Here is a 27405-nt window from a genome sequence, read left to right on the forward strand (position 1 = left end):
AGCTGTGGGATCTTGTCTGAACCACTCTATGCCTCAGTTTCCCCCCTCTGGATCAAGATGAGGAGGCACATAGCATTTGATTCCTGAGGCCAGTGAGATTCAGTGGATCTCTCTGGGCAGAGGCGGCCGGGCAGTATGGCCCCGCCGTGGGGCACACTAGGCGTCCCCAGGTGCTGCCCCCTGCCCCCTGCCCTCCACCTGGCAGAGCTGTAAAGGGTCACGGAGCTGAAGCATCACTTCTGAAGGTCTCTCTGACTCTGTGATTGGCCAGTAGTTGTCACATGTCAAAGGAGGCCAGCTGCTTCTCCAGGGCAAGTTTTTAAGAGTCAAATGCAATATGCAGAGAGCTGGGGAGAAAGAGAAATGACCGCAAACCTCCAAAGGGAGCCAGCCATGGAGGAGGTTAGAGCAAATAGCACTGTTCCCCAAAGAATGCTTCCTTGAGTTTAAAGAATATCTGTTTTTTAGAACTTCGTCAGCCTCCGTGCTTTGGTTCTCCTGAGTTTGTCTCACCTGGCTGTGTGGACACACCCGTTGGGTGGAGGAGGGGGAGCTCCCCCGGAGAAAGGACTTTGGGGTGGGGAGCCAGTTTAAACTCAGAAACCGTAGGTGATTCACAAGGCAGAGAGCCCACCCACAGCTGATTGAGAGATAAAGGTGTTTGACACCTAAGATGTATCATTTTCTTCTTTCTCTTTTCTGTCTGTCCTTAGCATCTTTGCCCACGCCAACAGAGGTGCCCCCATCAGCAGGTAATCTGTCCGCCCCTTCAGCCGCCTTCCCTCTGGAGCACTGTGGCTCAGAAAACCTCTAGCGTGTCCGTGGGAGGGGGTGTCCCTGTTGGAACCTCCTTACGCCACAGGCCCAGGCCACACCGAGGGAGCGGCTGGGGGAAGGGCTGTCAGGGTCTTGGGCCACCCAGAAAACCTGTTGGTGATGGTGGTGGTGGTGGTCATGGTATTATAGTTACTAAGCGGAAGTTCTTTCAGAATCACTGCCTCACAGTTCTAGCCAGATGACATATGCCACCCCTGGCTCTAACAGCCCCGAGGGGACAGTCCTAGGTGCTTAAGAACAGTTGTTTTCTCCAGCTTGTCGAGTCACATTTGGACTGACACAATGATCTCGGAGCCTGTCCACCCTCCTGGTTTCTAGCGGGACCCCACGTCCTGTCTCCTTTCTCCCTGCAGAGTCTGCAGCAGCTGACCCTCCAGGTGTCTGTGAGTTCGCATCGAGTTCGTTCGCTGACTGGTGACTAGCTGTCTAGGGCAGGGTCTCCTTACCAGCCTTCACTGTCCCTGACCATGCTCTGAGCTCCTGACCCCTCCCACCCTCTCGGAAGACCCAGGGCTGCTTCCTGTCCTCACAGGGCCCTGCTCTTCCTGTTCTTGGTGTTCAAAGGTGGATGCCTGTCCCTTCCACATATAAGATCTGCATTTCAGCAGGACCCCGAGTCACCAGCTCTTGACCCAAAGTAGTGGCTCATGAACAGAGGTGGGGGCAGGCCAGAGGCAGCAGAGGGAGGGGCCTGGCGGCCCTGGCTCTGGGAGCAGGAGCTGCTCCTGCACCTGCAGCCTTACCTGGGATCCAGGATGCTGCTGAACTCTGGTTCTGACCATGTGCCCCAGGCCTGTGGGTTACATAGGCACAATCCCAACCTCGATTTTTTTTCTTTTATTTCCTCATTCTTAATCAGAATAATGTGTATGCCCTTAGGAGCCACCAGCACCCTTTAAATGGTAACTATTTGATTAGAGATTAGATGGGGTCTTTTAAAGGCGAGCTCATGCCTGTGGTTTCGACGGTACTAGAGAAGAGTATGACGTTTCACTGTTCATGCGGAATGGGCTGAAGACAACTGTTTTCCCTTTTGTGTGTCCAGTTTCTTCAGCTCCAGGGGAGCGGCCACGTGGTTTCCATCCACTAGGTACTCTTTCCATCATTACGTTTGGTGACTGTTTATCTTAGGCTGGGTCCCTCCGCTGGTAGCCAACAGAAATGGAGCCAACATTAGTTTCCTGGCCCTGGTACTGCATGAAATAGACATGTGCTCATTCGAGGCAAGCTGGGTAACATGGTGGATTCTCCTATTTAAAGAGAGGCAGGTCACCCCTTCCTCCCTTATAGCCTCATTGGAAAGCCTGTGATAAGGCCCTGACCATCATAGTGGTTCCCAAAGAACCAGCCCCAATCTCTGGGGCTCCGAATCTGAGAATCACCTTTGGCTGCTTCTGGTCCTGGGGTCCGTGTCACTTGGCCAGTCCCTTACCTTCCGACAGGAGCCACGCCGTCTCTTCCTCTGTCTGCTACATCCACCCCCCCAGGCCGTCTCCCTCATCCTCCAATAGACACTTTGTGATTTTTTTTTTTTTTTGTATTTTTCTGAAGCTGGAAACAGGGAGAGACAGTCAGACAGACTCCCGCATGCTCCCGACCGGGATCCACCCCGCACGTCCACCAGGGGGCGACGCTCTGCCCACCAGGGGGCGATGCTCTGCCCCTCCAGGGCGTCGCTCTGTCGCAACCAGAGCCACTCTAGCGCCTGGGGCAGAGGCCAAGGAGCCATCCCCAGTGCCCAGGCCATCCTTGCTCCAATGGAGCCTTGGCTGCGGGAAGGGAAGAAAGAGACAGAGAGGAAGGAGAGGGGGAGGGGTGAAGCAGATGGGCGCTTCTCCTGTGTGCCCTGGCCGGGAATCGAACCCGGGACTTCTGCACGCCAGGCCGACGCTCTACCACTGAGCCAACCGGCCAGGGCCACACTTTGTTATTTTTAAATTCAAGGAAAGTAAACTTAATTTTTTACTAGGAATTTCATAATATTCTTTGAGAGACCCCGGTTAGAAATGCGAAGTCTGAAACCCAGGCTTTCCGCCGAATTGTTCTGAATTTTTAGAGAAACGACATTAAAAAAAAATGGCACCCCAAAGGAGGATGAAATTAGAAGGTGGTTTTGGGGTATATATGCCTTCTATAAAGCCAACATGTGGCCTGGGTTCCCATAAAGCAACTGCCCAGTGAGAAAAAACATTGCAATTGTGCTAAATTGCAGATGCAAAAACAGTCATCCAGTTTCCTCTGCATATGCAATTCCCCGGGGATATCTGCTGCCCGGACACCAAACTGGGAGCTGCAGGGTGGGGGGTCTCTAATGGGACACACTGTCTCATCTGAGAGTCACGGGAACCTCCTCGCGCCGACTTGGCTCTTGGCTCCTGCAGACCTGCCCACGGTGAGGCTGGCGGCCGGGAGCAGCAGGTGTGAGGGCCGCGTGGAGATCCAGCACAACGGCACCTGGGGGACCGTGTGCGACGACCTCTGGGGCCTGCCCGCCGCCCAGGTGGTGTGCCGGCAGCTGGGCTGCGGAGTGGCGCTGGCGGCCCCGAGGAGCAGCCTGTTTGGTGGCGGCTCCGGCCCCATCCTCCTGGACGACGTGTGGTGCACAGGGAATGAGACCAGCCTGGGGCGCTGCCACCACCGCGGCCTGTCTGTCCATAACTGTGGGCACCACGAGGATGCCGGGGCCGTCTGCTCAGGTACCGGAACTCTCCCTGGGCCGGTCTCCCTCCCACGCAGCAGAGCCACACTGCCAGGCAGGCGGACCCTGAGAGCCAGCTGTGGGTTCCCGGGTCAGGTGAACGCCTTGTCCCAATTTGCCTAAAACGTTCCCAGTTTTAGCACTGAAAGTCCCATGTCCTGGGAACCCCTCGGACTCAGACCACCCAGGGCCTCGGTCACACTAGTGTCAGGTGTGCCCCATGTCACAGCCTGTTTCCCTGACCCGAAGAAGACAAGAGATCCTCTGAGCAAAAACAGACCCGGGACCAGGGAGCTGTGCCCGCTCTGGGAAGGCTTGTCGTTCCCAGGGGTGATTTTCCTAAGCGTGTCACTCCCCTAGATTCCTCACGAAGACACTTCTCAGACAGAACTATGGACTTGATGGCCAAGGTTGGGTGTTTCTTGCCATTGGGGGGCAGTTTATGCAATCATTCAAAGAGCTGAATGAACATATTAAAACCCAGTTTCCATTGCCCTCTGTTACTGAATAACATATGCAGCAAGCTCTGCGACTCCCCGCCCCGTTGCAGCTCTCCCCACAGCCCGGGCCACCTCCTCCCTCCTCGTGGGTGGCGAAGAGGTTCCGAGGCGGTGGAAATGAAGACAAGGGTGGGGCTATTTCTATCGCACTTTATTATGTCATAGTTTTTAAAATCTGCAGAGTACATGTTGGGTGGTTCAAACAAGACATGATGTCTCCTGTTGAAAACTGTGAATCAAAATGGCATGAAAGCTCATCTGTTCCGTAGCCCCACATCTCCTGAGGGGCTCCTCCCTGGAAAGACTCGGAGGGGTGCTTTCAATTAGTGTCAAAAAGCCAGAGTCCCGCCCAGGTGAGGGACGGGTGTGGTTCAGAGTCGCTACCTGGTTTGGGCTCAGGCTTCAGCCCTGCGGACCTGCCTGCGACAGGGCTCCCTTCGTCAGAGCGTCCTGAACGCGCACGGGGGCAAGTGTGGACCTGGTGAGCGCTCTGCTGTGAGCAGCCCAGAAATCCACTCCCACGGACGCCGTTCGTTTTCTTTCAGCTGCCGACGTGGCCTCAGAATCAGCTGAAATGGCACCCACAGTTGGTAAATCCTTTCATGGTCTCTCTTCTGGCTTCCCGGGGGCTGACTCTCTCCAGCAGACTCCCTGAGGCTATAGGCAACGACCTCAGGGCCCCCTGGGTGCATGCCTCTCCCAGGACAAGAAGGCACAGGGCTGGCGTGGGCGCAGGGTTACCAGCACACGGAGCCGCTTGTCTTGTCGCCAGTGTTCCCCAAACGTCTTAACTTTGAATCAGGGCCAACAGACAAGTCTGGCCCAAAGGAAATAGAAGTTAAATTTGACATATTCTGATATGGTTGCTGAGCAATTTGATGACCTGGCTTCTAAAATGCTATTTAATCTTCTCCTTGCCTTTACTATATCCAAAGATAGCAACGAGGGAACAAAATATATGAAATAAAAAATAGCCTGGAAAAGCCAGTCCCGGCATTCGTGAGCACTTGTTTGACTTCCTCCTAGAAAAAGGAAGCAAGCTATTCTGCAGAGCTGAAATGCAGGGTTTAGTCTCAGAGTGTGAGAAAAGTCCCACGAGAGATAACTTGCCGGAATTGCTGGTCACAGTCCCACACTAACCCCTGGGTCTCTCTCCCAGACTTGCCCACCATCAGGTTGATGGATGGAAGGAGCCGCTGTGAAGGACGCGTCGAAGTCTACCACAACGGCACGTGGGGGACAGTGTGTGACGACCTCTGGGGCATCAACGCCGCCCACGTGGTGTGCCGGCAGCTGGACTGCGGAGAGGGCGTCAGCGCCCCCGGGAACGGCCGCTTTGGGGAGGGTGTGGGGAGCATCCTCCTGGACGACGTGCAGTGCAGGGGCCACGAGACCACCCTGGGCCAGTGCCGGCACCCGGGCTTGTCCACCCACAACTGCGGCCACCACGAGGACGCCGGCGTCGTCTGCTCAGGTGCTCGCTGCTGGCCCCTCCCGAGACTGCAGGGAGATGAGGCTGCTCTCTGGCCCAGTCAGCCTTCCTCACCTCCCGCCTCCTTGTCTCTCTTTCGGCCTCATTAAGAAACCTTTCTGATTTTTAATTTTCACCTTCAGAACTCGTACTTATGTAACTTTAATATCTCTAAGGTATACTTTTTTTTTTTTAATAAAAGAAGTGTCTTTTAAATTTCCTATTTGCGGGTGAGACTTTTGTTTGGATTTTATCTTATTTTGGTTTCTGTTTTATTTGACAGTTGCAGCATCAGCCCCAGGAGTGACCACCTTACCAGGTAACTTCATTTTCTTTCTTCTTGTTTCTATAAATCACACATGTACAGCTTGCCTTGCCTATGGTTAGGGTTGGAGTTTATACCTTGTACAAAATTAACCACAAGCTTCTATTAAACTAATGTAAGGTGCTTGTATATTCGCTGAATGAAATAGTAAGTTGAATTAGAGAGTGATTGTGCACCCTTTGTGTGTGGGACGCGCATGTCCAGCCTGCTCCCTCCCCACCTTGTGCAATAGCACGTCCCTAATGTCAGTGTAGAGTGCAGTGGGCTTCCTTCATATTCTCATCAGTGTTCACACCGAGGGTATTCAGTGAGTTCATTTTTTTAACAGTCTCGGGACTTTAGGCAACTCAGGCAACATTATCCTTTAATTGCATTTTCAGAAAATATTAGAGTAGCACATCTATCTCCCTCATGTGTGTTTCACAGTCGGCCAATCCAGTGGTATGCAAATTTTAAAGAAGCATTTTCATGGCTAAACGGCTTGGGGAAATACCATATCCCTCTCTTGAAGATTCACCGTCTATTAGCACATTGAAGCCTCTGACAAGTCCTGCAGTAAGGGATCTTTCTTTTTATTACTTGGCTTCACCCAATCTTTCTCAAACTTGTCTGACCACCGAAACCTTTTGAGTGGAAATGCAGCATCGGTGGATTTGGAGCCAGAGAATCTGGGATTATGTTCTGGCTGCATCCTTGACCGGTAGGGTGATAGTGAGCAAGTCCACTCACTGCCCAGAGTGGGAAAACGGAAGGAAGAGCCTTGTCCTGGGATGGAGTGGCACGTGCTCGGGCAGGCCCACGGTGATGGGCGCGTGGTGGTCACGTTTCTGAGGCATGTGTGCGCTGCCGCCTGCTGACATGTACCTGGCCCTCTCATGTGTCCTTCTATGACTTCCCTCTTCTGGACACTTTGGGGTTCGTCCTGGGGCTTGAGTTGATCAACATATAGCTGAGTGAGTTGGAGAAATACCATCTCAACTCAGCTCAAGTTTTCTCTGAACTGTAAACAGTTTTGAAAGTCCATTATTTCCAAATATCTCAGAGCCTTCTCCCAGGCTTGGTAGAAATTGACCTCTAAGAAAAAAATCAGACAATAAACAAATTTCTCTTTGTGGTGGGGTCTGTGAAAAGAAGGGTCTCCAGATCTCTTAGGCAAAGACAAGTTCCATAGAGCATCATTATGGTGTAACATTTTCCTGAGAGCTAACAGAGATGTTAGAGAGTGTTCAGACCAGAAGTCACAAACAGGCAACGGATGGGCCAGTGTGGACCCATGGATGAGTTTAGATCAGGGGTCCCCAAACCTTTTATACAAGGGGCCAGACCATTAGAGGGCCGGACTATAAAAAAAACTAAGAGCAAATCCCTATGCACACTGCACATATCTTATAATATATTTTAAAGTAAAAAAACAAAACGGGAACAAATACAATATCTAAAATAAAGAACAAGTAAATTTAAATCAACAAACTGACCAGTATTTCAATGGGAACTATGCTCCTCTCACTGATCACCAATGAAAGAAGGGCCCCTTCCGGAAGTGCGGCGGGGACTGGATAAATGACCTTAAGGGGCCGTAGTTTGGGGACTCCTGGTTTAGATCCACATAACAGAGTTTTGCCTATGCAATGTTTAAAAATTTTTTAATAGCACGTTTTTAAAAAGGGATACTTCATACAAAAGTATAGATTTCAAGCTTTGTTGGAAAAACCAGAGGGTGAGAAAGACTAGCCCGAACTTTGGCAGAGCACCAGCTCTCTGAGGCTCCGCGGGGACGGCCCCCTTTACCCAGGGCTGTCCTGTCAGTTCTCTCCTGGCCCCTGCCAATCATTCCTGGGCCTGGAGGCATCTCCATCGGGGTGCTTGGTGCTTCTCAAACTTTGATGCACTTGGAGATCTTGCTAAAAAGCAGATTCTGGTTCAGTAAATCTGAGAGTCTGGGGCGGGCCTCAGAGTCTGTCTTTATTTCCAGGTGCTATTGAGGCTGCTGGTCCCTGGACGAGCCCTTCCGATGCAGCAGCTGAGAGATGCAAAAAAGGAAGGGACTAGCCCAAGGTCATGTGCTTGGTTACACAAAGAGCAGAGCCTAGAACCAGGTCTCGTGGGTCCCAGACCCATGTCCCATGTCCTCTATTATTGCTTCTCCGTAGCCTCATGAAACAGAAGGTACAATCTCACATTCTCACGTGCCGAACAAGCAGCTGTCTGGTCTCCCTGCTGGCTGTGTATTATGTGAGACAGCAGATGGGGAGGTGGACACCTCAGAGCAGAGCCAGGTCCACAATGGCAGGAAATGCTAATGGAGGCCGGTCGCAACTACCCGAGGGGTTCCTGGTGTGACTTCGGGTTTAAGATTTTACAAACACAGTGTTGGAGGTTTATTTGGGGAAGGACAAGAAAGAGGAGGTGCCTTCCCCTACTCTAGGTGCTAAAGCAATTAAGAAATAAAGCATCACAGTCAACACAAACTACGGCCTTTATTGCTGATAAAGGCAGGTTGGAGGGTCCATGGGCCTGCCGCCCCTGCCTCACCCTCAGTCCAGAGCTATCCCTTTCCTGGCTCACTGCCTCCCACCCATCTGAGAGGAGGTCCAGGGAAAGCAAGTTGGCCATCTGCAGAATCTTTTTAGATTAGCCCCATACGGAGGAGTAACTTGGAGCAATGGTGGTTGTCCTCTGAACAGATAATGCCGACCTCCGAGGGGAGAAGTAAAGGGTGGGCAAGAGGAATGAAGCCCCAAGGAGTGGAGGGGTGGCCTGGAGATGTCCTGCTGCAGACCTGGTCTGGAAGGCAGAGAAATGAGTCGGGCTGTCACACTGACCTACAGCAGCCGTCTTCATAGCTCCTGTCTTACAGCCACAGATGTGCCTGCGAGGGCTGTCTTATTGCTGTCTTATCTTTGTTCGTTTACAGTTTCAACCTCAACTGCTGTGACTGCCACACCAGGTAAAATCCTGTCCACTGTCCCATTCAGTGCCTCATCCTGCAGTTCCATTTATCACAGTAGGTTATTCAGGGAAGTTTTGCCCCCGACACAGACCATAAAAACAGACACGCACGCATGCTCTCCACGGTCTTAAGTTCTTTCTTGTTTTTCTATAGATATCTCTTCCACCGGAGCCGAAGTGACCTCTCCATCTGGTAAAGGCTCCCTCATTGTGATGTTTAAAGTCATGAGACCAGCTTCTTACTTGCCATGTTTCCTAGACAGTGAGCCCACTTAATGACCTCTTGGGCCACAGAGTCAACCTCAGTGGAAAGACACCTGGAAGTGTCCTTTCTCTCATTTAGAAGTGCCCTGTCCTCTTTGTTCATCCACAGGTGTACCCTCCACCTTTGCAGAAGTGGACACCGCCTCTGGTAATGTTTTCTGCTGTCCCATTTCTTAAATAGGGTCGGCTCCCCTCTTTCTGTCTAACAAATGGACACATGTACCGAATATCTCATCTCTAATGTTAAGTCCCACTGTAAGATGATGTCCTGACATTTTTTTCACAGAAATTAAGCTTCACCTTCTCTTCACTTATTCAGAGACTCAGGACTGGTCCCTGCACTGGGTGGCACTGGTCTTCATCAGACGCATCCCAGGTGGGGGGAGGGCTGAGGGTCCACACCTCCGCCTGCTTGGCAGGTGGTGCTTGACCCGTCCAGCACATCCAAACACACACAGGGAGAACTGGCATGTGGCCGCTTTGGTTGGCCCTTCCGTTTTCTACCACACTGTTGTTTTAAAAATCCTTTCTTCTCCCTGGTATTTGAGTTTGGTTCTTTGTGTGCAGATTCCACTCCCACTTCAGGCGAAGGGCCTTCTCTACCAGGTACGCTCTCTGTTGAAGCCCCGGGGTCCCCGGGGAGTGACTTTCTGGGAAGTCCCAGCCTCACAAGTTTACAGAGCAAAGTAGGCACTTCCTGTTTCCCGGGAGACGGCGGAGGAGAGGAGAGGAGAGGAGAGGAGAGGTCCGCGGGTCCCAGGCCACTCGCCTGTCCCTGCTTACAATTCTGAATAGAGTGAAACGTGAGGACAGGATAAATAGGATAAAATAGCGTCGGACGTTAACCCTGGACTCCTCCTTAAAGATGACCTTCCCCAGCAAGTCGCAAATGTTAACGTGCAAGCAAACGGCCCAGAGAACTTGTTCAAATGCAGGTTCTGATTCAGTGGCTCCAGGTGGACCTGTGTTCCGCACTTCTCACAGGCTGCCAAGTGAGGCCCGTTCAGGAGTTAAGATGCTAACTGCCCACCCTGTGTGAGAGGCAAGGGAGGCGCAGAGAAGGAAGAGACTCGCCTTAGGTCACTGTCTCAGCCAGCCACGGCTGCTATAGCTCAGTGTCACAGACTGCATGGCTTCCACACAGAAATTTACTTTCTCACAGTTCTGAAGACTGGAATTCCAAGATCAAGGTGACATTAGGGTTGATGTCTAATGAGGGCTCCTCCCTTGGGGTGGAAATTGCCACCTTCTCTGTGTGTGTTCACAGGACCCAGAGAGAGAGAGAGAGACAGAGACAGAGAGAGAGAGAAAAAAAAAAGCGCTCTGGTGTCTCTCTTATAAGGACACCAATCCTATTAGCTCAGGGCCCCAACTTTATGACTTCATTTAACCTTAATTTACATCCTTAGAGGCCCCATCTCCAAATACAGTCACATTAAGGGTTAAGGCTTGAACATAATGAGTTTGCAGGGAACAGTTCGGTCCATAGCAGCCACAGAGCTAAAGCAAGGCGACGCTGGGTCTCCTGGCTCCCATCCAAGGTCCGCTCTGCTCTCAGGCTCTGCCGATGTCTCCGGCTGGTGTTCCTCCCTCTCCCTGAGATCCACCGTCTATGTGCTCCCCCAAATCCCTGAGATCCACTGTCTCTGTGTTTCCCCAAATCCCTGAGATCCACCGTCTCTGTGCTCCCCCAAATCCCTGAGATCCACTGTCTCTGTGCTCCCCCAAATCCCTGAGATCCACTGTCTGTGTGCTCCCCCAAATCCCTGAGACCCACCATTCTGTGCTCCCCCAAATCCCTGAGATCCACTGTCTGTGTGCTCCCCCAAATCCCTGAGATCCACCGTCTCTGTGCTCCCCCAAATCCCTGAGATCCACTGTCTGTGTGCTCCCCCAAATCCCTGAGATCCACTGTCTGTTTGCTCCCACAAACCCCTGAGATCCACTGTCTGTGTGCTCCCCCAAATCCCTGAGATCCTCCATCTCTGTGCTCCCCCAAATCCCTGAGATCCACTGTCTGTGTGCTCCCCCAAATCCCTGAGATCCTCCATCTCTGTGCTCCCCCAAACCCCTGAGATCCTCCGTCTGTGTGCTCCCACAAACCCCTGAGATCCACTGTCTGTGTGCTCCCCCAAACCCCTGAGATCCACTGTCTGTGTGCTCCCACAAACCCCTGAGATCCTCCATCTGTGTGCTCCCCCAAACCCCTGAGATCCTCCATCTGTGTGCTCCCCCAAACCCCTGAGATCCACTGTCTGTGTGCTCCCCCAAACCCCTGAGATCCACTGTCTGTGTGCTCCCACAAACCCCTGAGATCCTCTGTCTGTGTGCTCCCACAAACCCCTGAGATCCTCTGTCTGTGTGCTCCCACAAACCCCTGAGATCCTCTGTCAGTGTGCTCCCACAAACCCCTGAGATCCTCCGTCTGTGTGCTCCCCCAAACCCCTGAGATCCTCTGTCTGTGTGCTCCCACAAACCCCTGAGATCCTCTGTCTGTGTGCTCCCACAAACCCCTGAGATCCACTGTCTGTGTGCTCCCCCAAACCCCTGAGATCCTCTGTCAGTGTGCTCCCACAAACCCCTGAGATCCTCTGTCTGTGTGCTCCCACAAACCCCTGAGATCCACTGTCTGTGTGCTCCCCCAAACCCCTGGGATACCGATCTCTTCATAATAAGGCTGCTGCTCTCCTCCATTTACTTATTTTCTTTCTTTTCAAGTTCCAGTTACTCTAAAGACACATGGGATAAAACTCACTGAAAACAAAGTTTAGGATTTTCTTTTTAATTACATTTAAGTACTGGCTTCCTTCTTTCGTCCTTATGTTCCTCCCTCCCTCCCTTCTTATTTTCCTTCCTCACTCCCTTCATCCTCCACTTCCTCCCTTCTTTCCTTCCGTGCCACCATCACGATTCCACTTGGGGCAGAGGTTTCCTTCACTGGTAGTTTTCACTGGCTCTTGAGATGGTCTTTGTAGACCTGGTTGATGGTATCCATTCACACAGACGGGTTAGCACTCACATGCTCTACCCCCTTTATGAGAGCATGACCGCCAAACCACTCCTGTTTCTGCAGCCAGTGTCTCTGGGAGTGTAAGGACAGGCGTGGTGGCTGTCAAGCCATTACCTCCCTTCCCGCTCATCCCTTATCCACCTCACCGAGCCCAGACAGAATGCAGCTCCCACACCTTATTTAGAAAGAGTCTGTGCTCTGGGGCCTCACAGGCTTGAACTGTAGGTGACCCGGGCGTGTGATATGAGCCCTCAGGTCTCCAGTTCCTCATCAATAAAATAGTGATTATCCTGGCATCATTGCTGTAAGGATTAGAAATATGAATTATAAGAAACGTTGTAGATGCTCAAAAGGAGAATTGTTGTTCACCTGCCTTGCAAAATATGAACTTGTCGTGCACCATTTCACCCCTGAATGTGTAAATCCACAGATAGACACTCAGGGTGGATTCTATTACATAAGCATACAGAACATATGCGTTTTTATAGACTTGTAGTCTACAGTGTAAAATTTCAATGAAGCCAAAGGTAAAGCTTTCTGTCACTGAAAAAAGTTTTTTGGGGTTTTTTTGGCACCATGAATCCAATTTCAACAGAAGCAACACCCTTACCTGGTAATATGCCTGTTACTGGGTTAACCCTTAGTTTTCCAGTATTTACACAGCCATACTCTGTCATAAAACCCATTGTTATTTTTTCTACCTCATTTCCCTCTGTGTATTTTCACGTGGAATTACATCTTGCAGATATGATCTTTCTTGCTAAAATTTTTTGAGGAATCGGAGTTTATTTTCTTTACTTAATTTGCAGACACTATAAATTTTTTTTCTATAGAAGCAAATGCTTTCACCCTTTGAAAAACTCAGCATATTTATACAGTTTGTTCTCTGACCATTTAACAACATGTTTTGTTTTTGGAGAATAAACAGGACACAATACCACTTGTTACATTTCAAAGCCAAGAAAAGAAAACTTGACAGTATTTCTGCACCCAAACCAAAGTAGAAACTTAAAAGTATTCATGCCCAAACTTAGAAAAAAAACACCCAATTCTTTTTTTTAGCTTTGAATATCGATATGTAACTTTGAGAATATGCATTTTTTAGCTTTTTTTTTTTTGCAGTTACAATTTCAGCTGGTGAAGAACCTTTACCTGGTAAATTTTGTTTGTTTCTAAGTATTAAATGATCATTTCATTATTAATACTGTCAAGATCATATTTATTATTCATTCAAATGTCCTCCTCTTTACGGAAAGCTTTTGTGAGCACACACAGACACCTTTGTGGGTTAGAAGGCCCAAATTCACTGCCAAGGTCTCACTCAGAAGATAGCTGCCTTTGTTCATGGCTCAAACATGGTTACCTTGCTTCCAATATCACCTCAACAAATTAGATGAGGAGAAAGCAACCATCTGAGACCAGGATATTGCAGTCAGAGAAGCTGAACCCCATGGTGTTTATCAACACCCGCTAAGCATTTTTTATGCACCAAGCATAGCAGGAAATTGGAAAAACAGTCACTTGTAACCAACTTATGTGAAGACATGTGTCTGTGGGTGTGGTGTCAACACATACATAGGTTTCTTATTTTTTTCATTACTTTTACTTTTTAAAATCACCTTTTCTGAAGTATAATGATATGCAATAAATTGCAGACACCCGTGAGTTTTGTCTAATGTATACAGCTGTGTACCCACCCCACAATCAAGATACGAGCGTTTTCATCACCCCGGAGAGTTCCCTCCCACCTCCCCAGGCCAGCCCTGACCTGCGTTCTGGCCCTGTATTTCAAATTGGTTTTTCTAGACTCTCATATAAATGGCATCAAATGATATGTGCTCTTTCCTGCCTGACTTCTTTTGCTTAACAAGTTGTTGTTGAGATTTGTCCATGTGGTTGCGTAATCGGCAGCTTGTTCCTGTTATGGCTTACTAATAATATTCCATTGTGTGGATGTACCACAACTTATTCATTCTCCTGTGGCTAGGCAGTTGGATTGTTTCTGTTTCTATTACTGTTGAGAATTCTTCCCTGGACAAATCTTTCTGTAAACATGTGTTATTGTTTATCTGCATAGCCATGTTAAATAACATAGGTTTTTAAAACATAACATTATATTAGTTTCCGGTGTACAACATAATGATTCAATATTTACATATGTTGCAAAATAACCGCCACAGTAACCTCGTTAGCATCCATCACCAGACATGGTTACAATTTATTTTTTTCATGAGAACTTTTAAGATCTATTCTCTTAGCAACTTTCAAATATACACTACCACTTATAAAGGTTTACACAATAAACTATAGTCACCAGGTGGTACATTACATCTCTAGAACTTATTTACCTCATAACTGGAAAGTTGTAGCCATGTTAGAGCTTTTACAGTTAAAATGTTGGCTTTTATCGTCAAGAGTACAAGAAATTTCTTTGGCTAGATTTTATTTGAGAAATCAGAGCCGTGCCTCTTTTTAGAATAGTTGTCTTCTAAGATTTTGGGTGGGGGTTTTTTGGGGGGGGGCGGTTGCCTTTTTTTATTTTGTTTTCTTTTGGTATTTAGTATTTTTGTTTAAAGATTAAATTCTTAGGTATCTGGAAAATTAGGCTGCCCATAATGGCCATTCCTTAAGGATTTCAGTTAATTAAGATTTTACTTTTTTGTGAAAGAGTAATACAGACAGAACAAGGTGGGGGAAAGGGAGGAGGAGGAGAAGAAGGAAAATGAGAGTGGGTGGGGGGAGAGGAGAAACAACACGACCAGACACGGAATTCATCCCAGCCTTGTTTTTCTACTGTATATGACAAGGGGCCCCGAGAGACGCGTTGGCACCTGCAGTGGGTCCTTCCCACCTGACTCACTCTCTTGCCTCCCACAGACCCGCCCCTGCGCCTGGCCGGAGGGCGCAGCCGCTGCAAGGGCCGGGTTGAGGTCTGGCACCAGGGCGTGTGGGGCACGGTGTGCGACGACCACTGGAACATCAGGAACGCCCGTGTCGTGTGCCGCCTTCTGGGCTGTGGCAGTGCGCTCAGTGCCCTGGGGCGCGGCCACTTTGGCCCAGGCTGGGGGCCCATCCTGCTGGACGACGTGCGCTGTGCAGGCACTGAGGACGCGCTGGACCGCTGCGCCCACTCGGGCTGGGCCCGACACGACTGCCAGCACTGGGAGGACGCGGGCGTGGTCTGCGCAGGTACCGAGGCCCCGGCCCACCCACCCAGCCCTGCGGTCTTCCTGAGGCTCTGTCCCCTCTGCTCAAGCCTTCCTAAGATCAACACTTCCCCCCCACACCCAACCTGAGGCTCTGTCCCCTCTGCTCAAGCCTTCCTAAGATCAACGCTCCCCCCACCCCCACCCAAGGAGTGTCAGGTTGGCCAAGGTGCCAGGTTCTAGGATAACAAAGAGCATATTTGTTACACAGCCATTCTGGTAAATGTTCTAATCCTACAGCCTTGGGAGTTTATTACTCAGTTTTGTGCAATGGCAATGCAGAGCAATGTTCCGAAATATAGCTAAAATATCAGGAGGCCAGAGGAAGAAGCAGCGATGTAATAAAGCAATAGGACATAGAACTTGCTGTTCTGGGTCTGGCGACAGTTCATCCAAGTCTCTTTTTCAGTCTCGGGGTCACCGGGGACACCTGGGTGGATGCCTTTCTCACCTGGACCTGGCCCTCAGAAGTCAGAACCCTACCATGTCCTGAGTTCCCCTTGGGCCCCTTCCATCCCAGATCTTTCCTGACATAGTTCCCCCCCCCCCATATCGGCCTGGTCATGCTGACCTCTGCAGGCTGCCCCTGCTGGGTGGACTAGTACTTCCTTAGATTTGTCCTGGGGTTTGCCGCGTGAACCTCAGGGTGTAGCAGGATTCAAAGATTTGGTGAGCAAGTCTGAGCTCCATTCTTAGGTTTTATAGGTAAACAAGGTAAAGACAATCATCGCCATTGCTTTACCTCGATGTGGGGGTTGCTCTTGTTTTATAGAAACAGGGCCCAAACAGAAAAGTAGTCAGAGTGCCCCTGAGACAAACACCCATCGGTCCGGCAGGAGCCATGTCCATCAGTCTGCCTGGGGTTGTGGGGTCTGTATCTTCCAGATCCTCACTTCTACTGTGTTTGTTCACGACACCAGCTGTTCCCCCTGCTGTCAGTGGGCCCACTGTAAATGACAATTCATTTCCATTCTTGGATTAGACACCACGGGGTTTCCCTAACATCAGGTACAGCAACCAAATGACCAGTGGGCTGGGTCTAGAGAGGTCGAGTGAGTCTGGTGGGCCACACCCCCTGGCGGGGCCCTGGCCCCTGGCCCTCGGTGACTGTCCTGCCTTGCTTCTGGGCTGGGGAGGCCTTTGATAGCCACAAACTTCATAGTTCCCAGGCTGAGTTTCCAAGTGTGCCATGTGCCTGAGAAGGGACACCAGCCAGAGTTCATACACGTGACAGGGTTTATAAGCCGCAAAGCCCTGTGTGTACTATGCACACATATCGGAATCTCTCCCTCCGGCTCCATCAGGAGGCCCTGGGTTCTCCTTTCTCTGATCGCCCTGGAGCATTCATGCCACTGCACTTCGGAGTTAATCGCTGAACAAGGGGTGGAGGGGGCAGGCTGCTGCCCTGCGCTTCGAGTCTGTGGCTGGCTGCACGTGCAGCCCAGCGATTCTGCATGGTTGATATTTGCCTCTTATTGCTCTCCCTCCCCAGGCGGAGCCGACTCTGCTATGCGCAAGGACAATGGTAAAGTCTCCTGCTCTCCTAGGGTCTGAGGCTGCGGGAAGGGGGAGCTACAGGAACAGTGCTCTGGGGAAGAGAGAGCTGGCTGTGAGGGGGACCAGCTTCTGTGTCTCCACTGAGACCTCTGTATCTCCATCGACTCACTGGGCCTTAGGAGGTTGGGGAAGAAGCCTCTTTGCACCTCTGCCCTCCCCCGTTGTACTTCTGCCCTCCCCCTTTGTGCCTCTGCCCTCCCCCTTTGTGCCTCTGCCCTCCCCCTTTGTGCCTCTGCCCTCTCCCCTTTGTGCCTCTGCCCTCCCCCTTTGTGCCTCTGCCCCCTCCCCTTTGTGCCTCTGCCCCCTCCCCTTTGTGCCTCTGCCCTCTCCCCTTTGTGCCTCTGCCTTCTCCCCTTTGTGCCTCTGCCCTCCCCTTTGTGCCTCTGCCCTCTCCCCTTTGTGCCTCTGCCCCCTCCCCCTTTGTGCCTCTGCCCCCTCCCCCTTTGTGCCTCTGCCCTCTCCCCTTTGTGCCTCTGCTCCCTCCCCTTTGTGCCTCTGCCCTCCCCTTTGTGCCTCTGCCCCCTCCCCTTTGTGCCTCTGCCCTCCCCTTTGTGCCTCTGCCCCCTCTCCTTTGTGCCTCTGCCCTCCCCTTTGTGCCTCTGCCCTCTCCCCTTTGTGCCTCTGCCCTCTCCCCTTTGTGCCTCTGCCCTCCCCTTTGTGCCTCTGCCCTCCCCTTTGTGCCTCTGCCCTCTCCCCTTTGTGCCTCTGCCCTCTCCCCTTTGTGCCTCTGCCCCCTCCCCCTTTGTGCCTCTGCCCTCCCCTTTGTGCCTCTGCCCCCTCCCCCTTTGTGCCTCTGCCCTCTCCCCTTTGTACCTCTGCCCTCTCCCTTTGCTTCCACTCTCCTTTTCTAACCAGGTGGATGCATGTTCAGGCTCAAGTGTTTTCACCTTGTGAACTGAGCTATCCTTTGCCTCCTTAGAAGGATCTCTGACTCCCAGGCCCTGGGATGCATGCTGTGGGTGGGGTTCCCCATGGATGTGGTATGACTTTGGGAAAAGGGGGCTATAAATAAAGTCAATGAAAGTCAAGTCAAAAGTGTGGGGGGGATGATGAGAGCTGAGCCAATCCAGGGCACGGTCGGCACTTTTATAAAGGAAACAAATACCCACCCCCCATGCCTGGCAAGTCAGGGTCTGGGTGTGAGTTTCTCCCCTCCTCCGTCCTCTGCAGCCTGGCTCTCCTGCCTGCCTCACCTCTTCCAAGTCACCATCGACAGAGGCTATCTCCGGAGGCTGGGCTATTCCTCCTGGGATGTGCACTTAAATGATGAGCTATGTCGCCCCAGGGTCATGGGGCGCTACCTGATCTTCAACATTCCCTATGGCCACTGTGGCACCGTCCAACAGGTGAGAAACTGACAAGGTGGTGGTACCCTTCTGGGGATGGAGGCCAAGGAACAGAGGAAAGGCACAAGCCATGACTTCCTTTCTGAGTCTGCTGAAACCTGGAATGGCTCCCTAATTTGTCAGAAACTTTCCTTCCATCTGGGAATTTGAGATAATTACTAAATTTGGAATGCACGGTAACAAGTGATAAGTGCTGATGGACTGATAGATAGATGGATGAATGGATGGACAGATAGATAGGTGGATGAATGGATGGACGGATAGATAGGTGGATGAATGGATGGACGGATAGACAGGTAGATGAATGGATGGACGGATAGATGGGTAGATGAATGGATGGACGGATAGATAGGTGGATGAATGGATGGACGGATAGACAGGTGGATGAATGGATGGACGGATAGACAGGTGGATGAATGGATGGACGGATAGATAGGTGGATGAATGGATGGACGGATAGATAGGTGGATGAATGGATGGACGGATAGATAGGTGGATGAATGGATGGACGGATAGATGGGTGGATGAATGGATGGACGGATAGATGGGTGGATGAATGGATGGACGGATAGATGGGTGGATGAATGGATGGACGGATAGATAGGTGGATGAATGGATGGACGGATAGATAGGTGGATGAATGGATGGACGGATAGATAGGTGGATGAATGGATGGACGGATAGATGGGTAGATGAATGGATGGACGGATAGATAGGTGGATGAATGGATGGACGGATAGATAGGTGGATGAATGGATGGACGGATAGATAGGTGGATGAATGGATGGACGGATAGATGGGTAGATGAATGGATGGACGGATAGATAGGTGGATGAATGGATGGACGGATAGATGGGTAGATGAATGGATGGCTGGGAGCTATTCCCTTAGCTCCAAAGCCAAAACATTTTTTACAATGTGTTTCTTTATTCAATATTATGCACACCTACCATGTGTAAGCTATGCTGCCAGACCTGGGGGAGGGTGGAGGATCTGTCTGTCTGACTGCCATGTTTCTAACCAGGTAGCTAGCTGTATTTCCCAATCGAGAAAGTATAATGAAATGCATATGTTCAGTTCCTTTTCCTTACCTCCCTGCTTTTTTCACAAAACAGTGTCACTGAAGTTAAGGAAACAAGATACCAAAGGTATAGGGAGTCTGTATAATCACAGCCATTTTTCTCAGTACATTTAACAGCATTACACATTCCAAAGCAAGGTCCCCATGCTACTCCTCCATTCTTTTGCACCCATGTTTACACACACACACACACACACACACACACACCAGAAAACACGACATTATTGGAGGTTGAATTCATTCAAATGATCTGCATGATGCCAAATAACCACATTTTGTCTCTTTGGTTGGGCAGACCATGCTCTGGAAATTCGAGCTTCCGCCTTGGAAGTCTCTGCCCCAGGAGCCATGCTCGAAGGCCCTGCGTCAGGGCGGAGGGCAGCCCCGGGAGCTTGGGGCCATCAGGGAGGCCCTCCAGATGTCCTCTCTGGCCCTGGCTGACCCAGCTTTCCTAGTAGGCCTCGGGTGCTGGCCACAGCGCTGGGACCAGAGGGCACAGGAGGCCAGGAAACGCTTGGGTGACACGGGTTCCAGGCCATCCCCAGGGGAGACACCATGACAAGCTCCTGTGTCTGATTTCAGAGTCAGTGAATTAGCAGCCTTCCAGGTGCTGGAACACAGCAGCCAACGAGACCGACAGGGGCCTGTTTCATGGCTCTTACACATTCAAGACAAGGGAGACAGACATTGAACAGATGCACACATGAGAGTCCTTTGTAGTGAAAGGGTTAAGAAGACAGTAAAACAAGGAAGGGAACAGAAAATGATTTGGGGTGGAAGGGAGGTCACTTTGAACAGGGTTAGTGGCCAAGGAGCCAGGCCTAATGGAGGAGATGGAGCCAGGTGAGGATGAACAAGACTGTTCCTGGCAGCAGGTGCAGAGGCCCTGGGGCCACAGCGAGCATGGAGGGCCCCAGGAAGAGGCTCAAGGCACAGGAACTCTGGGATGCCCAAGGTCAGGTTGGAATGGATCAGGGCCATGTGGTCATGAAGTTTAGCTTTTCTTCTAAACTGTGCATTGTCAATGAGGGTGATGCCACCCTCAGTGGGGAGGAGAGATATTGGTTCTTTGGGCCAAGGAAAAAAGGAGAAAGCCTTTCGTTATGGGTAAAACACAGATATACATATAGAACATGCACAGTGTATTGTACTAACGTTGCATAACGGAGGCTGGGGAAGGGCGGGATGAGAAGGAAAGAAAACATCTAAAAAGGCCAACTAGTGAAAGACAGCGGTCTCAGCAGTCCTCAGAGGCAGAAAGCCACAGGGTCTGAGTCACACAGACTGAGGACTCCTTGGACGCCTGTCCTTGAGAAGGCCGAGTCTCTGGACAACACTCAGGGCTGTGGGAAGGAGGCTGCCGGAGGCTCCTCGGCCTGCAGATGTCCACTCTCCCCCTTAGAGTCATGATGGATTGGACGGGGTGATGCTGGCAGCAAAGGTCAGCAGGGCTGGCCCAGGCTTTCGGCTGGAGAGGGTCCAGGCCCGGTCTGGGGCCGAGCAGGGAGGAGCCAGAGACAGTGAGGACTCCAGTGGGGGTGGTGTGTGTGTGCAGGAGCACCAGGGCCCGAGGGAACGGAATGAGTGGGGGGAGCCAGCAGCCAGATTGGACCCCCCACACCATGTTCAGGAGCACCAGGGCTGGAGGGAACGGAACGGGTGGGGGTGGGAGGAGCCAGCAGCCACCATGGACTGCCCCCCCCACCCTGGGATCCCTCACAGGAGGGAGGGAGTCCAGGCTCCCCCATTGGGGGCTCCCTGTGTGCTCCCTGACCTCCAGGGAGCAAGGTCACCCCCTCAGGGCACTGGGTAACACAGAGGTCAGGCCCAAAGCTTCCTGACCTGCAGCTGGTCAGCAAGGTGGCCCCCAGCAGCCGAGGCCTCTGCTCACGAAGGCAGGTGCTGCCAGGGCGCCCGGAGCCCTGGTCCCGACTCTCCCCCGCCCTCCCGCCCTCCCAGGGAAGCAGCGGCTCCCTCAGCTACTCCAACTCCATCAGAGGCCGGCTACGGGGCCACCCCGGCCGGGTGGTCGTGCGGCACAGGGTGCCTCAGCTGACGTTCACCTGCACGGTGGGTGGCCCGCCAGCAGTCGACACTGTTCCTGGGGCTGACGTCCCGGGCCGGAGTGCCGGCTACCACGTGTCCCTCTCGTTCCTTGAGTCGCCCGTGTCCCCGCATGTGGGCAGCACGAGGCCGTACCACGCCAGCCAGAGGAAAGAGGTCTTCCTCCAGGCCACACTCCAGAGCCCCGACCTCAACCTGAGGCTCTTCGTGGACACCTGCGTGGCTTCTCCCGACCCCCAGGATTTTACAACTGTCAAGTACGACCTGATCCGGCACGGGTGAGGAAAATAGAAGGCCCGCTGGGGTGGGCTACTTTATTCACGTGGCAGTCCTTCGGGGGAACCTTTGGCTTCTCAACTGGTTGTCCTAAATCATAAGATTGTGGCCTGACCTGTGGTGGCACAGTAGATAAAGCGTTGACCTAGAACACTGAGGTCGCGGGTTCAAAACCCTGAGTTTGCCTGGTCAAGGCACATATGGGAGTTGATGCTTCCTGCTCCTGCCCCCTTCTCTCTCTTTTTTTTCTCTCTCTCCCCGCCCTAAAAATAAATAAATAAATGACCAATCATAAGATTGTGGGAGAGAGTCCTCACCATGGCCCAGGGGCAGAGTTGAGGCCCTCACCATACCTCTGATCCCAGATGGGGATGAGCAGTTATAGGAAGGAAGTATGGATACTTCCCTTGACTTTCCAAAGAGCCCTGGGCAGAGCCCTACTGCCTGGGACTCTGCTGTCCCATCCTGTTTTAAGTTTTATGACTTTCTAACACTTCCCATTCCTCGGGGTGCTGGGGCTCCCTCCATGGGCTGGTGAGTTGTCTACAGGTAAGCTCTTACAGTGGGGAGAGTTGTTCTGGCTCCTTCAGTTACACAAAGGACTTGTTGAGTTAGAACTCTGGCAAGGCGATGGCCTTTACAGCTGCCTCCTCCCCTAACAGTGTGAGACGCTTATGGCAGGCAACTGGCTATCAGTGCAGAAGCCACAAAAGTCCTGAGCGATGGCAGCTGTAGGGTGGTGAGAGCCGCAGAGGCCTAAGGCCTGAGAGGCCTAGTAGTGCCTGTTTCCCAAAGCTCGCCTCTCACACAGCGGTGTGAGCCGCGCTGCGGGCAGTGCACGGAGCCAGCAAGTGCTCCCTTTAACCCTCCTTACAAGTACAGTGTGTCCGTAAAGTCATGGTGCACTTTTGACCGGTCACAGGAAAGCAACAAAAGACGATAGAAATGTGAAATCTGCACCAAATAAAAGGAAAACTCTCCCAGTTTCATACCTATTCAGTGCAGTTCGATGTGGGCTCACGCACAGATTTTTTAGGGCTCCTTAGGTAGCTATCCCGTATAGCCTCTACAGACTCGTCACTGACTGATGGCCTACCAGAATGGGGTTTCTCCACCAAACTGCTGGTTTCCTTCAACTGCTTATCCCACCCAGTAATGTTATCCCTATGTGGTGGCGCTTCGTTATAAACGCGCCGATATTCACATTGCACTTTGGTCATGGATTTGAATTTAGTGAGCCACAGAACACACTGAACTTTCCTCTGTACCGTCCACATCTGGACTGGCATGGCCGTGGGCTGCTCTGCTGTATACATGATGTTACATCATCATCTGCACATGCGCACATGCTGCCACAGCATCCCACAGAAACTGGGAGGGTTTTCCTTTTATTTGGTGCAGATTTCACATTTCTATCATCTTTTGTTGCTTTCCTGTGGCCGGGTCAAAAGTGCACCATGACTTTACAGACACACTGTATATCAAGAACAGAGCCACAATTTGGTGCCAGAATTTGACAACTGACACTTTTTTTCTTCTGCTTGCTCTAGGTTTAATTTTCTCTAGTTTCCTAAAGTAGAAGCTTATTTAGATGATTGATTTTCGATCTTCCTTCTTTTCCAATACATGCATTTAATGTTCTAAGTTTCTCTCTAAGCATCTCTTTAGCCACTTCCTACAAATTTTGGTAAATTGTATATTTATTTTCACGTAGTTTGAAATTTTTTAAAAAAAATTTCTTTTGAGACCTTGTTCTTTGACCTATGGGTTACTCAGAAGTGTGTTGATTTCCAAATAGTCAGGAATGTTCTGTCACTGATTTGTAGTGTAATTCCAGGGTGTCTGAAGGTATATTTTGTGTGATTTCTGTTCTTTTAAGTTTGTCAGGGTAGGTTTCATGGTCCAGAATGTGATCTCGCTCGGTGAATGTTCCCTGAGGGCCTGAGAAGAATGTCTTTTCCGCTGTTGTTGGATGGAGTGTTCCAGAAATGTCAATTAGGTCTAGCTGATCCATAGTGCTACTTAGGTCATCTGTGTATTTCCTGCCTGTTGCATCTCTCAATTACTGATCAAGGAGTGTTGAAGTCTCCAACCATTGTAGTGGGTTTATCAGTATTTCTTTGCACTTTCTATCAGTTTTTCCCTCACATAGTTTGACACCGTCTTGTGTGTTATGTTTTCTCGGAGGAGTGGCCACTTTATTGTTAGGTCATAATAATGCATCCCTCCTGATTATCCTGGCTCTGAAGTCTGTTTTGTTTTTGAAATTAATCCAGCTACTCCAGCTTTCCTCTGATTAGTATTAGCATAGTAAATCTCTATCCTTTTCCTTTTCGTTTATCTACATCTTACAGTTCAAATGGGTTTCTTATAGATAATACATAGTTAGGTTTCTTGATTTTTTTTTAATCTACTCTGGCAGTCTCTGTCCTTTAATCTGTATATTTAAACTGCTCACATTTCAAGTGATTATTGATATAGTTGGATTAAAATGTACCATCTTGATTGCTATTCTATATTCATTGTGTTTCCCCCACCCCCACCCCATCTCCTGTTGCTGCCTTCTCTGGTTTTAAATAAGCATCTTCTATTATTTTATCTCTTCTCTTGATGTATCATTTAGTTTTTTTCTTCTTAAATTTTTCAATGGTTGCACTGGGGTTTATAAAATGCATTTTAAAATAATTTAAGTTTACCTTCGACCAATCCAGCCCCACCTTTGGATCTCCCCTTTTGACAAAACAGAGTAGGCCTTTTGAAGGCAACTGTTCTAGCTAGAATTTAATTCCCTTGTTTTAGTTTTATTATCTTATTTAGTTTATTTTATAGTTTTATTCTATTCCTAGCCAGGAATAGTGGGTTTCCCTTCTTACCAGTGTTATAAAAAAATTTTTTTTATATATAAAACAAAGAAACAGTGGTAGTGGGAAGAACTCCATTTAAAATCACATCCAAGCCTGATTATTTGGGTCAGAGCAAATTCACACTATGGTTTTTTTTTCTTTTTTCTTTTTTCTTTCTTTCTTTTTTTTTTTTTGTATTTTTCAAAAGTTAGAAGTAGAGAGGCAGTCAGACAAACTGGGAGGCATGTACCCACCCAGGATCCACCCAGCATGCCCACCAGGGAGCAATGCTCAGCTATCTGGGGTGTTGTTCCATTGCGGCAGGAGCCATTCTAGCGCCTGAGGCAGAGGCCATGGAGCCATCCTCAGCACCCGGGTCAACTTTGCTCCCATGGAGCCTTGGCTGTGGGAGGAGAAGAGAGAGAGAGAGAGAGAGAGAGAGAGAGAGAAAGAGAGAGAGGAAGGAGAGGGGGAAGGATGCAGAAGCAGATGGACACTTCTCCTCTGTGCCCTGGCCGGGAATAGAACCCCGGGACTTCCACACGCCTTCCATACGCCAGGCCGATGCTCTACCACTGAGCCAGCTGGCCAGGGCCCGCTCTATGCTTTCAGTTCATCCTTTTGGTCTGGGTTCTTCTTCCCATCAGGTGCATCAAAGATAATACCTATGTCGACCTTCAGTCTCACCAGAAGAACATGGCCCGGTTCACGTTCAACGCCTTCAGCTTTCTCAACAGCTACAATGTGGTCTACCTGCAGTGTAAGGTCTTCGTGTGCCGAGTGGAAGACCTCTCCTCCCGCTGTGCCCAGGGTTGTGCAGGGCGGAATCGGCGGGATGCAGGCCCCGCGGGGGCTGAAGAAGAGCAGGCGGAGCCTTTCCAGATGGTGGGGCCACTGGAAATCCACAGAGGAACTGAGCGGAGCAAGAACTTTGTGTGATTGCTCCAGTTTTTCCCCATGAATCTGTTAGGAATTAGAAGCAAAGCTCATTTCTCTTCAATATAGTAGTAGTTTGATAAATCAGAGGTTGTCCACATGGAGACAAGTAGAAAAACAAGTTCTGTCTGAGGTTTGTTGCTAAATAAATCTTTTCTGATTATGAAACTTCTAAGGCAATCACTGTCTTTGCAGGCTAGAAACATTGCATTTTCTAATTCTTCACCATCAAGAACTTGATCATTGTCTTAAACTGTACAAAGTGTTATAAAGAACAGAGTCATTTCTCTGTAACATATTGCTAACTTGAAAAAAATTTTAAATTGACTCCTTAATGTTTATCAGGGGTCCCCAAACTTTTTACACAGGGGGCCAGCTCACTGTCTCTCAGACCACTGGAGGGCCGCCACATACAGTGCTCCCCTCACTGACCACCAATGAAAGAGGTGCCCCTTCCGGAAGTGCGGCAGGGGCCGGATAAATGGCCTCAGGGGGCCACATGCGGCCCGGGGCTGTAGTTTGGGGACGCCTGGTTTAGATGCTAGTAGGTGACTCTTTTTGTTTCTGTCCCTCTCATACTGTGAGATCTTGCCTAGAGTCTTATGAAAAATAAATTAAACATCTTGTCAGGAAGCCCCTGCTCTTAAAAAACAAGCAGATGAACCAAAAAACTAATAATGACTGGTCAGTTGAATCAAACACATTATTTACTCATTCATTTACTTAAAACAAACTTTGTTTATTTCAAAGGGAACAAATTGGGTCCCGGCTTTGGTGGGCTCTGGTTATAGTTTGCAAATTAGATTCTGAAACCAAATCCCAAGAACCACTCATGGCTGCTTACTTTCTGAGACACCACCCGCTCAATCTCTTTCCCAGATCCTGGCAGCATGATAGGGAACCTGGGAAGAAGATTAAAAAAAAAAAATATCCTGAGAAGCACACAGAAAAATTAGCATATTCCCACCCACTTCATCTCATCTCTCTTTTAATAGAAAAGGGCCTGCACTAGGCTCAGTACTTTCAAAGTCATCTTTAAAGAAACATACTTGAACACAGATTTTTTGTTTGTTTGTTTATTTTTTGCTTGCCCAGAACTATTCAGCAGCAATATTTCAACTATCAGTCCTCAGTGCCAAGAAATTGTTCCCATCTTTGTCAAGAAATAGCATGTACCAGATGAGAATCCAGTAAAGTCTAGTCCCCCAGGGAGGAGGGCCATGTTGGGCGGATCCTGAAAATGAACCCTGAAGTCCTGATAGATGGAAATTGCTCGGACTTGTGTCCCGAGGACAGACACAACCTCTCAAGGGGAACATCGCAGTTTCATACAAACATGCCCTTCATCAATGGTGGTCTCAATAAAAATATGAGACTGACATTTATTTTGAAGAAACTCCTTGCTTATCCATAGTAAAAGCTGATGAAAAGTAATTACTGCTCAGTTTGAAGATGATGGCATCTTTAAATCAAAATGTAAGTAGTTTCATCTTTGATCATGTGAAAGAAGAATGTTGGCATTTGCCATTTATTTCATGCAAGTGCTTCAAATGGATAAGCTAGCTTTTCCAAGTAACTATGAGTGGCTAGAGTTTCTACTTTCAAAGTTCACCTGCCTGTTAACTGTAACTCCATACCATGTTAAGTAAAGAGGGGAGGGCCTACCAGCATCCAAAATTGAACATTTTATGAATTAAAATCCATAAAATCCCTAATGTGAAAAGTGTTGACACTGAAAGGACTGAGTTTTTAAGAATAAGTGATGGTTCAAGAAACTTCCAGGTCAGGTGTCGTTCAAGGGGGGGGGGGGGGGGGAGCCAGGAAGCTGCCCTTACAAAGCCACGCAGGGGAGTTTCAGGAACACTGAAGTTTTAAGGCCGTGCCCATTGTCCAGCATCCCAGGCCCCATGAATCAACATGCACTTAACAGAGCCCCAAAAGCAGCCTGCTCTCTGTTGCCAAAGGACTGGCAAAGGCACAGCCGGGCAAGACAGAAAACTTTTAGACAATACTGCCCTGCTCCAAACACCACAGGTAAAACC

At 49.9% G+C, this 27405-nt stretch overlaps 1 protein-coding gene across 1 annotated transcript in view; it reads left to right on the top strand.

The window, feature by feature from the left end:
* LOC136310682 (deleted in malignant brain tumors 1 protein-like) overlaps nucleotides 1–25366 on the top strand; it is an 81997-nt gene extending 56631 nt beyond the window's left edge. The window contains exons 39-55 of the mRNA XM_066239523.1: nucleotides 714–752; nucleotides 1191–1220; nucleotides 1883–1927; nucleotides 3219–3533; nucleotides 4581–4625; nucleotides 5195–5509; nucleotides 5790–5825; nucleotides 8746–8778; nucleotides 8935–8973; nucleotides 9154–9192; nucleotides 9612–9650; nucleotides 13177–13209; nucleotides 14932–15243; nucleotides 16753–16785; nucleotides 17988–18163; nucleotides 21204–21586; nucleotides 25075–25366. Coding sequence (XP_066095620.1) covers nucleotides 714–752; nucleotides 1191–1220; nucleotides 1883–1927; nucleotides 3219–3533; nucleotides 4581–4625; nucleotides 5195–5509; nucleotides 5790–5825; nucleotides 8746–8778; nucleotides 8935–8973; nucleotides 9154–9192; nucleotides 9612–9650; nucleotides 13177–13209; nucleotides 14932–15243; nucleotides 16753–16785; nucleotides 17988–18163; nucleotides 21204–21586; nucleotides 25075–25366 — 2204 coding nt within the window. The remainder of the gene's footprint in view (nucleotides 1–713; nucleotides 753–1190; nucleotides 1221–1882; nucleotides 1928–3218; nucleotides 3534–4580; nucleotides 4626–5194; nucleotides 5510–5789; nucleotides 5826–8745; nucleotides 8779–8934; nucleotides 8974–9153; nucleotides 9193–9611; nucleotides 9651–13176; nucleotides 13210–14931; nucleotides 15244–16752; nucleotides 16786–17987; nucleotides 18164–21203; nucleotides 21587–25074) is intronic.
* Nucleotides 25367–27405: the final 2039 nt, after the last annotated feature.

The sequence above is a fragment of the Saccopteryx bilineata genome, chromosome 7, assembly GCF_036850765.1.
Source record: "Saccopteryx bilineata isolate mSacBil1 chromosome 7, mSacBil1_pri_phased_curated, whole genome shotgun sequence".
Classification (NCBI taxonomy): Eukaryota; Metazoa; Chordata; class Mammalia; order Chiroptera; family Emballonuridae; genus Saccopteryx; species Saccopteryx bilineata.